General features: G+C 34.3%; 2 protein-coding genes across 3 annotated transcripts; both read right to left on the minus strand.

The window, feature by feature from the left end:
* Positions 1-3,636: 3,636 nt before the first annotated feature.
* On the minus strand, positions 3,637-5,664 carry LOC125213736 (glutathione S-transferase L1-like). Its single transcript, XM_048114444.2, has 10 exons — positions 5,470-5,664; positions 5,311-5,385; positions 5,160-5,220; positions 4,977-5,063; positions 4,777-4,875; positions 4,598-4,700; positions 4,441-4,517; positions 4,125-4,232; positions 3,909-3,992; positions 3,637-3,807 (listed from the first exon to the last, which is right to left on the minus strand). The coding sequence occupies exons 1-10, from the start codon at positions 5,613-5,615 to the stop codon at positions 3,790-3,792; spliced, it is 858 nt and encodes a 285-aa protein (XP_047970401.1). The 5' UTR covers positions 5,616-5,664; the 3' UTR covers positions 3,637-3,789.
* A 433-nt stretch (positions 5,665-6,097) lies between these two features.
* LOC125213735 (uncharacterized) lies at positions 6,098-12,437 on the minus strand. 2 transcript variants are annotated; one of them, XM_048114442.2, is made up of 12 exons: positions 12,293-12,437; positions 11,644-11,782; positions 10,905-11,032; positions 10,680-10,830; positions 10,408-10,517; positions 9,561-9,644; positions 9,432-9,480; positions 9,250-9,341; positions 8,434-8,572; positions 7,383-8,340; positions 6,883-6,993; positions 6,098-6,790 (listed from the first exon to the last, which is right to left on the minus strand). In XM_048114442.2, exons 2-12 carry the CDS (start codon positions 11,734-11,736, stop codon positions 6,204-6,206), a joined length of 2,502 nt encoding a protein of 833 aa, XP_047970399.1. In that variant the 5' UTR covers positions 11,737-11,782; positions 12,293-12,437; the 3' UTR covers positions 6,098-6,203. The 2 variants fall into 2 exon arrangements, with proteins under 2 accessions (XP_047970399.1, XP_047970398.1); XM_048114441.2 differs by having other exon boundaries at positions 12,246-12,377.
* Positions 12,438-14,178: the final 1,741 nt, after the last annotated feature.

Raw genomic sequence — 14,178 nt, forward strand, 5'->3', positions numbered from 1 at the left:
GACTAGGGAGATTGCACGTGCAAAGGGAAAGAGTGTCATCAGTTCGAGAGCAGTGTCGCTCATAAGATGATGTTAGAATAACAAAGTAGAAACCTTCAAGAAAAGACTCTTGTAGCTCTCACATACTCTTTGGTGTCTCTTCGGGTTTCTTTGTATGCTTCTATCATGTTCATCTCCTATGAAACTCGTAATGTCAAATTTTCTCACTAACTCAATTCATGTCATTTTGAATCTACCATAGACTTAAAACACTGCAAGCACACAATGAATGTTTAGCATCTTCACCTATTGCAGTTTCCATACATTCATATCACATAGAAGTTGGTAAATCAATCAATATACTGCATAATGTCTCACTCACCAAACTAAGCTGGCCAAGACAAAATGGTCAATCATCAAATTTGGATAAAGCACTCTCAATCTCATCAAAAGCAGCAAGTCAGCAACTATGGGAGGAGAACCACATAAGTATATTTAGTTTGAATTAGGACTTCAAAACTGTATCCAAAATTATTATATAAATTTGAATTAATTACCATTGCATTCATGTAAATTTTTAGAAAACTACTCTTTTATATATGTATAGATAAACTAAATTTATAAAAAAATGAGTTATAAATTTTTTTACCTTTCCAATTACAATTGACATGTCTCATGCATGTGCATTTACATTTAAAAACATTTGTTTCGAATTGCTAATAAGATCAATATTGCTTCATCCCTCAATAATAAATCTTTATTTAGTAAGATGAAAACTTTATTAGTAAAGTATCAAGAAAGGGAAGGGAAGGCGTTCTGAGTTGGCCACCTTAAATCTGTACTTTATAGTTCGCTTTGTTTGACAATTAATTCAACATTTTAACACTTCTAAGCTAATTTGATGTATAAGAGATTTTAATTTACACTTCTAAGCTAATTTTAATGATTTTTTTTTTATTTTATATTTTTTGATACATAAAAATTTAATGTTAATATATTTTTTAAAAAATATAAAGTACTCCCACCGTCCTATTGAAGATGACCCACATTCTTTTTTGGTTTGCCCTAACCAAAATGACCCATTGCCAAAAAAGGAAACACATTTATCTCTATTTTGTTCTCTCTCTTACTTCACTCTCTGCACTTAACACACAAAATAAAGTTACATAAAATTCCATGTCACCCAAGGAAGAGGTCATCTTCCTTGGGACGGAGGGAGTTTCTTGTGTTATCACAGGGGTGAGATACTACTAATAATTAAAGGTAGAGGTTACTTATAAATTTTATAAATAGCGATTAAAATGAAATAGAATATATCATATATCATGAACCTGAAATCTCAGCACTAAAAGTACCACAAATGACCAAGTCTAAAGTGGAAATACAAGAGCATAAAGGTGGCCTCTTTCGGGATGCAACAGGTTCTTGGAGTATGGTTTTGTGGTAAATATTGGGTTATGCTTCATTTTGTTGGCTGAACTCTGGTGCCTGCCTGCTCCCATGGTTTACGTTCGCGAAAGCTTTGGGCTTCCGAAATTTGGAGGTGGAAAGTGACAGTTTTATTAGAATCTCAATGATCAAGAGGGACTTTGAAGTGTCCATCAATTGTAAATCTATAGTGCAAGGCGTGCGTGACTTGCTTCCAGATTTTGATTCGGTGGTGGTCAAACCATTTGCATATGGAGGCAAATTTTGCTGCGGATTTTCAATCTCATTACGCATATAGTTTTCCTAAAGGAGTTAGTATTTGGATGTTGCACGATAGACTTGGTATTTCTTATGCTCGCTATTTTATCTTTATAATCAAGCAGTGATCTGCTTTCTCACACAAAAAAAAAACTAAGTGAAATTTTCTTGTACCAAATTTCGTCCTGATTAACATTTTAGCATTTTTAAGTTAAATTTGTACACTTCCATTTTAAAGAACTTTACAAGGAATTGCGACGTACATTAAAAAAAACAATAATTATAAATTCATAAATTTCAAAAAAATATTAAAACTAATCTCAAATCCTAAATTAACTAATCCAAAATTAATAACTTAGGGATTATTAGAAAACTAATGCATACCCAATTCAACAGATAGCAAAATCAAATCATTGAAGTCACTAGAAAAATCACGAATCTTTATCTGAATCGACCAATGGAAAATGTTATCGGAGTGGGAGATTTTGCTTCTTCTCGGATAATTTATGCAAAATAAACAACAGCTTCAGCCCAAAATAACAAACTGATTATTTAAAAACTAAGGCATACCAAATTCAGTAGACAACAAAATCAAATCTTTGAAGCCACTATATAAATGCATGAACATTTGTCATTTCATTATATTGTCTTTGAAGCCACTATATAAATGCATGAACATTTGTCATTTCATTATTCAATATATTGATGTAGTGCAGTGATTAACTCATTAGCAATTTCAAACAAAAATTAAATTTTAGTTATTAGATTAGAAGATCTAACGATTGAAATAATGTCACGTGGATTATATTTTTAATTAAAAAAATTAATAAATAAAATTAAAGGATATTAATGTCAATTCTCTTTCATTAAAATCATGTTAAAACTTTAAATTTACGTAACTCTCTCGATTTAAATTATTTTTTCGCAAAAAATATATCAAACTAAAGATAATTTTATAAGGATTCCAACGAGATCTCAATTGCATATGTTCCGACGACGTTCGGATGATGAAATTTGATATTTTTTATTTTAGTTTTCGTGAATGTTGATAACCAGATTTTTATCAACAAATACATAAAAAATCTCAATAAAACCATGTAAAAATCTTAATAAAATAAAATTCTCAATAAATATGTGTTGATATTTTCTTGTACTAGTGTCGATATTCTTATGTGATATTTGTTGATATTTGTAATACACTATGTTGATATAAAAAAACATTCACGAAAATTATCATATGATAACATAATGATGATATTACCCTTTTGTTGATATTTTGTCTACTATTTATTGAGATTCGCAAAATTTAATCTCATCCACTCATTTTAAAATCTAAAGATGGAGATTTGGTCTTGATTTTGGATTAGGATGCTATAAGCATTAGAATATGACTTGATTGATGTATATTTATTATTATATAGTATAGATGAGGCAATGTTTATATTGGCAAAATTTGGCATTTCGTTGTATAATAGTAGTGATATATACCCGACTACATCATTTATAATGACAATTTTTTTGGTAATAATCTCATTTTGTTAATTGTTGCTACAATCCGTTTCCTATAATCTACAATCAATCCCGTGCGATTTCTAATTTTGGCATTGTGGTCCTATACTCCTATATATTTCATAATTATAATATCTTATTTAGAGATAATTAAAATTTTAAGAAATCCCTCTTAGTGATCTTGTAAATTCAATTTCCAGTCAATCAAGTACAATATATATTTATTTTCTACAATATAAATATATACTCCATCTTTGATTGCTTCTTATTGAGATGGATATATTTTAAACTAAATGGTAGGGGATTTGTTCATATCTATTTTGCCTAATATCCCTTTAATTACGTTTTGTAGACTCCATCTAGTAAATCATTCAAATGTTATTGGTAGCTTTATCTTTTAATGGAATCTTTAATTTAGTTTTAGTCACATTCTAATTTTCTTTTACAACACGTTGTGATCTCTTGTTTGCATCCATCTTTTTAAATGAGAAATGCAAATATTCTTCTTCACATCCACTAAAAGGAATGAACTCTAATAACACCACCTATGAGAGATCATGTAACATTAGGAGCTCAATCAATACAGCTTTCGAGTTTAGGCAGCACCCAAAAACTTCACGAAGAGACGGGAGACTGCACGTGCAAAGGGAAAGGGTGGCAGATCAGATAGAGAGCAATGTCTCTCATAGGATGATAATAGATTAGAATAACAAAGTAGAGTTTAAGAAAATAACCTTCAAGAAACGATTCTTGTAGCTCTCGACATGCTCTTTGGCGTCTCTTTGGGTTTGTTTGTACGCTTCTATCTTGTTCATCTCCTGTGAAACTCGTAATGTCATGTCGATTTCTAGAGGAAAACATTGATGTTTTCTTTTTGTAGATATCGTTCTCATGAAATGATTAATACAAGCATAAAATTGTCCACGCACACACAGAGTTTGTTTACGTACCTCAATCCACAGTGCAAGTTTTGGCCTGCCTACTCTGATATCATACTTCTTTACTTCGGAGAAGAAGGGTTGATATCTTTCAACGAAAGGAACATAGGCAATATCCACCTGAGACAAATCATGAAATGAAGCATTCTATCCAATTCCCGCATTAATCACTAACTCAAATTATGTCATTGGAATCGAATATAGACTTAAAACACTGCAAGAACACAATTAATGTTTAGAGTCTTTCCCTATTGGGGTTTCCACAAATCGTCTTACTTTCATATCATACAGAAGTTGGTAAATCAATATTGTATAGTGCCTCACTCACCAAACTGAGCTGGCCAAGAAAAAATGGCCCATCATCGAATTTGGAGAGAGCACTCTCAATATCATCAAAAGCAGCACCTATGGAAGGAAAATCAAATTAGTATTTAGTTCTACATCTTCTCATCGATGTAAATTCTGTCATTAGAATCCAAACTCACCAGCTTCATCGATTCTGTTTTCTTTCAATGAAGTAGTCACAGCTTTATGGAAGGAGCCCGTGAATGAGAGCAACTCCTCTCCGAACTCCCCCTTGGATGGATCCTGCAGTCATTCAGCACTTGAGCTACCACAAAAGCAAACATCAAATATGTGATATTAACATAGTAGAAGATCTTACATCAGGAAAAAGCGAAGGCCCTGGGAAGTTTTGATCAATATAACGAATCAAGTCAAGACTTTCCCCCTTAACCTCATTGTTGTGTTCTAGTGATGGAACCTACATAGGGAATGCAAACAAATTTCTAAAATAACTTGAAATCAACTAGTTTTCACTATCTTGAAATCTAAAATAACTCACATTAACACAAAAGTGTTCACCTTGTTTTCAGGATATACTTTTTCCTTATACCAACTAGGCCTATTCTTGAGATCAATAGGCACCAATTTGATAGTTTCTTGCAGTCCCTAAAACAAGGAAATTCAGCTTCTCATAACCTTAAATTCCACTACAAAACATACTAATTCATCAGTTATAACAAACAAACTCTAAATTCTCACAACCTTACAGTTCCTGGTAATCCAGGTACGTTGAGCATAGGGGCATGTGTAAGAAATATAAAGCCTAAAATTGAAGAAATGAACCCAATTAGAATATAAAAATTCAAAACTATTAAGCAAAGAGAGAAAAAAGAATCGACTTTGAATGGATTACTTTGGGGTTCCATCAAAGATTGCTGGTGGGTCCGAAGAGGAATCAAGAACAGGTGGAAGAACTTCTTTCACATTGCTATGCCACCAAAAATAGCAAGAAAATTAAACCCCATTATTTGTAATTAACATTCATAAAAATGGTTTGAGGGAAAAGACGAACCCAGAAGCCGTTGCAGCAGAAATGTGAAGGGGATAAATCAGCGGTTTCTTGATGCAAGCAAATCCTGAATTCGGAAAGAAGTTGCGAGATTTAACTTTGTTGTTGCAAGTGTAATGGATAATGCCATGATGACAGCTTAAGGCCATGTTTGGAAGTGGTTGTTTGCAGAAACGTAAATGAATTTTTATTTTATGTGATTTTCAATATTAAACGTTGGTGGATATATTTTTTTGACGACAAGAATATACGGGCAATTTGTTTTAGAGAAAAAGAGAGAATTTTTCGAAAACGATTGAAATAAAACTAAAATTCCCACCTTGGAATAGGCTGGAATACTACCTTATGCCTAGCATCTAAAAATTGAGGGACACTGCCGTGAGCACACGCAAATCCGAGCAACGATGGAAGGAGAAGGCGACAGCGAAGGTGGAGGAGATGTTGGCAGCGGTGAGGGTTAGATGAAGGTGAGGGGAGAGTGTCTTAAAAAAATTGAAAACATCGAATCCTTTTTCCCAACAAACTTGGAAGGGATTCTGTCATAAGACGTTGAACTATCTCTAACACATGTATAAGATGACATAATCAACATATGCATATAGAGAGAAAAGAGAGAGGAAGAGAGCAGAAATTATGGCGAACAAGATAAAAGGTGGGGCACTCCATTGGATCGATCTTAATACACTTCATTTTTTGCCCAAACTACAGAGTTTCTGCAACGAGAATCCGATCATCGACTACAGTCCAAACACTTTGGTGTATACATCGCCTGAACTAAACATTAGATCTCCTCCATACCCAGAAAAGTAATTCGCTCCTAGTCTCTCGTTTCTCTGAACTTCTGCCAACCCCGACTCACCTTTATGTTGCAACCCATCAAAACCATTGCTATTAGAGGCATGCCCATTTCCATACTTTTCCATCTGGGTGAAGAAAGATGGACCATGATTTTGGTTTTCATCAGGTAGTCTTGAGGATAGGCCATATACATCATTTAGTCCGGTCATGCCATTCTGACCACCGGCAAAACTCAGGCCCTGTTGCGAGGGTGGAATCTGGGGTGCAAAGATATGAGAGAAGTTGGAGTCTTGACATGCAGATGCAGACTGTTGCATCATAAGCAAAAATCTGGACTCCTCCTCAAATGCATTTAACCCATGAGTACCGGATGGCCTAGCTTCAAACATTGTGTTTTGAAAACCATTTGTTTGGTTACTTTTTCCGCTGGGTAACATTGCAGGATCAAAGAAATCAGCATCATTGAAGCCTGTTGATGGTTGAAACAAATTGCTCGAGAAAGAGCAAGTGTTGGCCAGACGACCACCTATGAACAAAGAAAACACATTAACCAAACGTGAGTTAATAATGGAGTAGCACTCTGCCACAATGTGTGGGAGATATGGTCAAGGCATGAACCTGATGAAGGACGGGGCAAAGAGCCAGTTCTGTCGCAGTTGGAAAACCCAGGAGGCGGATCCCTGGAGGGCATCGTGAATCCAGGTGGAGCCAAACTATGAGCTCTATTTACTGTAGAAAATAGAATATATTAAAGCAGACATGAGAACCCTGCCTGCTGTAATCTCAATCTGGCAGCATCAAAATAAGGCCATCACACTTAATTGGATCCTTAATAATGCAAGTTGTATACTATTATGCTTATAAATGTTTTCTTTAGGCATTCCCTCACAGCTCTTAAACTTAATATCAAATTTGACAATAATGAATGTCAAAGAGTGTATGGGAATAATAAAAGAGACAGAACAATCATGGTGATTTGTAAGCAACTGAGATTTATAAAGCAAAACCTACATTCTTATAGAGTACGCACATCTGAAACAATATACTATATGAATATAGAACATAATTCCTTTTAGCAAAAGTAGAAAGAGAAAATCTATAATAATTATTTCCGTTACCTGGAAACTGAGGCTTGCACAAGTAAGGCTCCTTGATATCTCCATATTCCGGAAGGATAGAGGCAGCCACTTGACTCGCAAAGCCATCTTGTTTGGAAAATGAGTAGCCTGATTGATCACTATTTAGGGAACTCCAAGAAGAACCACCCAACACTTCAGTTTCATCAAGTAACCTGGATAAACCATTAGGCATTCCCAAAGAATCTTCACATGAATCAAAATCTATCGACATAATATTTGAAATTATACTGCTCTTTACAGCATCTGAAACAGAATTTTCATCATCATTGTGCAAGTTATCATTATCTATTCTCCGTAAGTGCTCAACTATTTCTTCATTGGAAAATGACTGGGAACTTCTATATATTCTATCAGATTTAGCAGAATTTTGAAACTTCATCTCCTGGCATGAGTCATTAGATATGGAATTTACACATCTGATAGGTAAAGAAGCCTCATCATCTTGAATATTTACAGGATTGTGATCCAGAGTAAAACCAGTCAAACTAGGTGCCTTTCTGTGTAATGCAGCACCATCAGAATCCTCCAAATCGTGAGAAGTACACAATGGATGAAGAAAAGAAGCCCCATGACTTGAACCACATGTACCCTTATATCTGTGACTATGTGACAAAGAATCTCCTCCGAGCGGTTTTTCTGCACTATTTATAAACCCATTTGCACCATGATCAGAAGAGGGGATCTTAAAAAGGGAAGAAACAGAATATGAGGCTTCTGCATGCATTTCACCACCAACTGTGATTGAAGATACTTCAGAACATAAATCAAGAATCCTCCGATCTTCAGGGTTAGTTCCATCTTTTTCTGGAGCAGCAGAACTAGACCGCCCAACAATATCTACAAAAGACGACATTTTCTGGGGTACTGCAATAGGCCCTTCCTTGTCTTTATAGGGATACACATCACTGGTGCTATCGCCAGAACCATGAGCTCCATCCTGGACAAGGATATCAGAAACGATGAAGGTTCAGCAAAACTTGAAACATGGCATCCACAATAATGATGATACATTCCCGTAAGTGGGACTTACAGATATGCTACTTCTTGTGGTAGATTTATCACTAAAAGTATCAGAACTAATATGGACATCATCTAACGGAGGAGGCAGCACAGTGCCAGAGCGCTTTATGACATTGTTGGCAGCACCAACAATTTGTTGAACTCTACTCCTTCAAAACCAAAATGGACATTTCAGAGACAGTAAAAATACAGCACATTAATTTTCATATGAAGAAATAAATCTAATAAGCTCACCCATTGCTCATGAATATATACCCAAACTAAACAACTGGTAAAGAAAATCATCCAACAAAATAGGTCAAGCCAAAGTAAAAAAGAAAAGCACCAATAACCAATTAATGAGTACATATTTACAACATCACTGCTATGAGGATGCTAGCTGACAAGTTTGTGATCCATTATTGTTCCAGAAGAATTGGTGCCAAATGCATGTTGAATCGCATTTCCAAAATACTAAAGACCAGGCGACATAAACTACATACAGGTTAACAGAAGACCATATATCAGCCTGGGTTAGCATATAAATGGTGTCTAGTTCTCATGCTTTTAACATAAATAAGAAGAGAAAAGACACGCACTTATATCAGCTGCATCATAATTCTAAATAAAGTTAATTTTCTGGAAATAGGAACTATTATATAATCCAGGTACAGTCTGACTCCTACAAAAAAAAGATTACCACGTCCTAAACTGCAGTTTGATCATATCACAAGCACTGAGTTCATGGGGTTGTATGCAAATGATTATCGAAAGAGACAGACCCAACAGAGGCCAATGCTGGAAGTCAGAGCAGAGAAAAGAGAAATGTTTGTACACATCATGATACCTCGTGTGAACTGCAGCAACCTCATCTTTTCCAAAACTGTCTTCATCAGCCCCAATACTATGCAAATATAAACAAGCAGGATTGTTGCAAGGCTGAAACAAAATAACAACAAACCAAAATAATTGTTTAACCTCATGGTACGATATGAAATGAAATAAATAACAAATAAAACATCTCTATACCATGTTTTTTAGCCAAGCATGACAGTATTTTGCAGTTCCAAATGATGCTCTGCACAAGTAGTGTTAAATATAAAGTTCAAAGTTGGATGCATTTTTATGGCCCAAGAAAGGAATGGTGAAGATGCTTACCTCAAAAATCTACCTTCCAGGACAAATCCATGAACTGATTGAATACATCGCAATGCCTCCTCCTCTTTTGCATATGTTATGTATCTGAAGATCCATATTAAAAAGAATTAGGAATAGAGAGAATAAACAAATTTAAAAATGGAATCGTATGAGAAACAATTTTGTTCTGGAATTGTGTGAAAAGTAATTTTAAAAATAGACCCTTTTCCCCATTCACAGTACAAACAACACTAGATTTCCTAAAAGTTTACCCATTTATATCTTCATGTTTCTATGGCCCAGAGGGAGTACTAAACATGAAAGTCCTCTCATGACAGTTTTAATATGTTGTATAAGCATTAGTCTAGCATATCCTTCAATGTGATCATCAACTGAATGGGTGGATGGATGGTGAAAAAACAAAAAAAAAAAAAATTCACCCATTTGAGAAGGCTAGCTAGGGTGGATGCAAGTCTACAATCATCTTCAAATCTTAATTCTGTATTTGAGGAAAACCACAAGCAAGATACTTCCTACCACATCAGTTACCTTAAAACATAAAGCCAGGGATTTGAAATATAAACAACATAAAAAGAATGCATTTCTCAATTTCGATTTCATTTCTAGATCTATAGAGGGATCTAGTTTAGATCAAAAATCTAAGTTATCTTAATAATTTTTGGCCAAATATTGCCAAATCATATAAAGACAATGGTACTTGGACCAAGCTGTTACAGAGCATAGAAGTTAAGGATGCATGATAAAGCTGACAGGAACAAGTTTAAAATTTAATAGTGTGACATTTTACAGAGTATAACCGCCTACATTAGTTGAAGAAAGATTAACATATTTGCTAGAGTAAACTCACACGCTGCATGTATCATTGATAAACTGTTGAATGGCCCCACCAGCAGTCCGTGAAAGTGAGACCTTGGTCACTTTCCCGTACTGACCAAAATAATCATTCCGCAGCAACAACTGTTGAGGCAGATCACAAGTCATATCTAATTAGAACTAGCATGAAACAAGCAATGACAAGTAGAAGTTCATCAAAACAAAACACGAGAATATGAAAGCAATTTCTTTTTATCAGAATGTAGCTGGATATCTTGCAACCAATTTAATAAAACTGCTACTTACATCTTCATCAGCCAGGGTAAGAGGTAGTCCAATCACATATGCCATTTTCCGTTGAATCACTCTGATATTGGTCAAATCCTTCTTTACTTCAGTAGCCTTTGGCTTGGCCTTTGGTTGTTTAGTTTTCCTGTTAGAAACTTTTGACATTGACCTGTGTCGTATAAAAGTATTAATTGAACTGTTAGATTTACATAAAAGGGGGACAAGAAACAACATTGTAACCACCTTTCACAATTTGCTTGCATTGCAACAATTTTCTCCTTCTCATAGATTGTCCGACAAGCAGGACATCGCCCCTCTGTTGCATCTTTATCTGCCATGTCTATTATGTGATGCCAACACCAAACACATATCTGTAATGCAAACAATTACATGCTTAGAATGGAAACTCAGCAACAAGTTTCCAAGGAAAACAAGGATTTAGATAACATTATCCCTCTTCATGTAAACATGAAAATGATGATAGAATATGGTACGTAACTTCTGGCATACATACAAACAACTATTTTGAGTGAAAATATATGCCAGTTCTGCAGCATGACCAAATTTGTAAAATGCTTCTTAAACCATAGCTAATCTCATAACTGGATCCCCTAGGCCAGAGATCACCTCTTGCAACATAAATATAAAAATCTGGAGCAGCCGTTGCAGCTGTCACATATTAAAAGTTCAAAGATTCTCAAAATCAAAGGCATAACTGATCACATAATCCACAAATCCAGCGAACTTTAAATGAAATGGATAAGCGAAGGTCATCAAAGTAATCCTTGAGGCAGTAATAATCCCAAATTTTCCATTTAATTTATACTATATGGCATCAGATATCATATGAAACTCCTTCCACATAGAAATCAGCAACACTACCTCCAAAAATAGAAAACAAAATAGACGACGCAGTATGCACATAGAGCTACCTCCAACTACGAACAAAGAGAGGAAAGTTTCCAACGTAACAAATCATCACCTGATAACCACATTTGCAGGGCATGAACTGCTGGTCAGTCCAATCCATCTCCTCAGCACAAAGTGGACACTTCTTCTCTTCTTCGTTACTCATCTTTGCCTTTCGGCGCCTTCACCAAATCTTTGCACAACCAAGAAAGCTCAACAAAAGAAACAATAAAATGCCATCAAATTAGTTACTATACTATTTATCACAATACGCAAATTCAAAATAAAATAAATAAATAAATAAACCCGCATTAAAACCACACCACATTACAACATGCATATACATTTCCTCCCTCTCCACATTACAAAAAAGAAACAACACACAAGAAAAAAGACGAAACACAAACCCTAGCAGGAAGGTACAATGCCATTACCAGAATTCACAAAAAACGACAAAAACCTAATTATTTTTTTCTCGCGATTTTCAAATCAGAAACGGAGAAAAAAAAAAGAAAGTAGCTCGAGATTATGAAAATGCAAGAGAATGCGTGAGCAGGTCATCCACATTAAGAAGCTACACACTTAAAAAACACGTACAATAGACCAGAAACAGTAGAGACACACACACACATCTGGCGCACAAAAGGAACGAATAATGTAGGGTTTAGAGATTACATTAATAAGAATGGAGACAAAACGAGAAAATTGCAGAGAGATTTTACCCAAGGGGAGAGCGATGTAGAGAGAGGAGTCTGTACGGCAGAGGGAGAGGAGTGATGATTGAAAACCACAGCCTTTAATGGATGGCCTTTTTAATGCTCTAACTACACAAGCCTATCTATATACACCTACAAATACGTGTACCTGCGTCTGTGTGTCTTTGTGTGTGTGTCTCACTTTTCTATATTAATCAAGGCTTTACAACTATTTTTATTATTTCAATTTAAGTTTTTTTTTTATTTCTATTACTACACGTTTCAGTTTTAATCCACAACACTCATTTTGAATTGAAAATTTAGTCATTCCTCTAAAAAAATTTGTTTCTAGTATTTCTGCATAGAAATTTTAAATAAATGTTTTCTTCTGATATTATTTTTAGTTCGATAATAATTAATATATTTATATAATCTTTAAAGAGAATATTCTACTGGTTACTAAGGTGAGGGCATGGGATAAGAATTATAATCATCTTATTTACGAGCTCAAACAAAAACCAGTTGACTATACATTCAAATTAGTTATTCAATGAGTACATGTGACATTTAATTCAAATATAGTAATAAAATAATATGTGCATGAAAAAAGTGAAGTACATAGCAGTAATTCTTTAACAATGAGGCAAAATAGTCAATTAAAAATAATACAGTCGCACATTACCAAAGATCTAGTAATTAAATGCAAGCCTTTTCGTTAAGGTAGCTTAATTTTTTAGATTAGGAAATAAGTTTATTATCTTTTTAATTACGTTTATCAATTAATTTAAAGGGTACATAATTTTTTTTAAAATACAAAATATATAATTGGAGATGCGGGGTATCGATCCCCGTACCTCTCGCATGCTAAGCGAGCGCTCTACCATCTGATCTACATCCCCATGTGACATCTGTGCAATGAGAGTTATATACAAAGTCTCAGCATTATAGGCGTTTGTGCTCTATATGGAACTTGGTTGCACAACTTAGATCGTCTTAGTGTCAATTTTTAGGGTTCGACTAATAGTTTAAAATTTAAATTATTTTTTGAGAGAAAAGGAACAAATGTCTCATTTTCGATTTTTTTTTCTTCAGCTTAATATATTAAATTTTTAATTTGTTTAGAGAATAGGGAGAACTATATATTGTGGAAAGAAGGAAAACGAAAAAATAGCTTCACTTTATTATTCTATTTACATGAATAAATATTTCAAAAAATTATTCACTATTTAACTCATTTCTCTCGCATTTAGACTATTTACATTCGTAGGGATGTCAATCGGGCCAACTCATTTGGATTGTCTGGATGTTCGGGTTGTAAATTTTTCGGATTATAAATTTTTAATTCTAACCTTTCGTGTTTCATGCTAATCAGGCCAAAAAATTTTAAACAAAATACTTTTTTATTATTTTTTTTGTTCTTTCATTTTTTAATGTTTTTGGAATTGACAATAATAATTTGTTAACCTACAATATCATGAATCCCTAAGAATTAATATCCGAAGTAAACTCTCAGTGGTTTGAATCACATAGATCAATGTTGCGAAATTAAATAATGTTATGTTTGGTGGTATTAATAATTCTACAGATAAATTTTATCTTATCTCTACCGGTAAGCCAAGGACTAGTTTTATCCAGATGTGGGAATTTCCGAATTTGAAGGGATAGAAAACTCTCGAGATTGGGAAGTCCTTGATCTTTTTAAGTTGACACCCCTTTGTTAATCATCCGTGTCTTCATTGATATTGTGTTGTATCATGCAGAGTCCACTTTGGATGTTTACTCTTAACTTCATTAATTACATTCAAATTATGGAATCTGCACCCGTTTGCTTTATAGATGTTGTGAGCTTCATTCTCTACATCTTGGGCGCTCATTCCACTCTTCTTTCAAGTATTTTGTTTCTATGCAAGTAG

The sequence above is a fragment of the Salvia hispanica genome, chromosome 3, assembly GCF_029641045.1.
Source record: "Salvia hispanica isolate PSC_SH4W2 chromosome 3, Shi_PSC_v1, whole genome shotgun sequence".
NCBI lineage: Eukaryota > Viridiplantae > Streptophyta > Magnoliopsida > Lamiales > Lamiaceae > Salvia > Salvia hispanica.

What these genes read in the sequence shown, in the direction of transcription:
- LOC125213736 (XM_048114444.2), bottom strand. Translation starts at nt 5,615, where the DNA reads ATGGCCTTAAGCTGTCATCATGGCATTATCCATTACACTTGCAACAAC. An exon ending in GGATTACCAGGAACTGTAAG is followed by an intron (nt 5,064 to 5,159) that starts GTTGTGAGAATT and finishes TCCTTGTTTTAG; the next exon opens with GGACTGCAAGAAACTATCAA. An exon ending in TTCTTGGCCAGCTCAGTTTG is followed by an intron (nt 4,233 to 4,440) that starts GTGAGTGAGGCA and finishes GATTTGTCTCAG; the next exon opens with GTGGATATTGCCTATGTTCC.
- LOC125213735 (XM_048114442.2), bottom strand. Translation starts at nt 11,736, where the DNA reads ATGAGTAACGAAGAAGAGAAGAAGTGTCCACTTTGTGCTGAGGAGATG. An exon ending in ATGCAAGCAAATTGTGAAAG is followed by an intron (nt 10,831 to 10,904) that starts GTGGTTACAATG and finishes TATACGACACAG; the next exon opens with GTCAATGTCAAAAGTTTCTA. An exon ending in CTGGAAGGTAGATTTTTGAG is followed by an intron (nt 9,481 to 9,560) that starts GTAAGCATCTTC and finishes CTACTTGTGCAG; the next exon opens with AGCATCATTTGGAACTGCAA.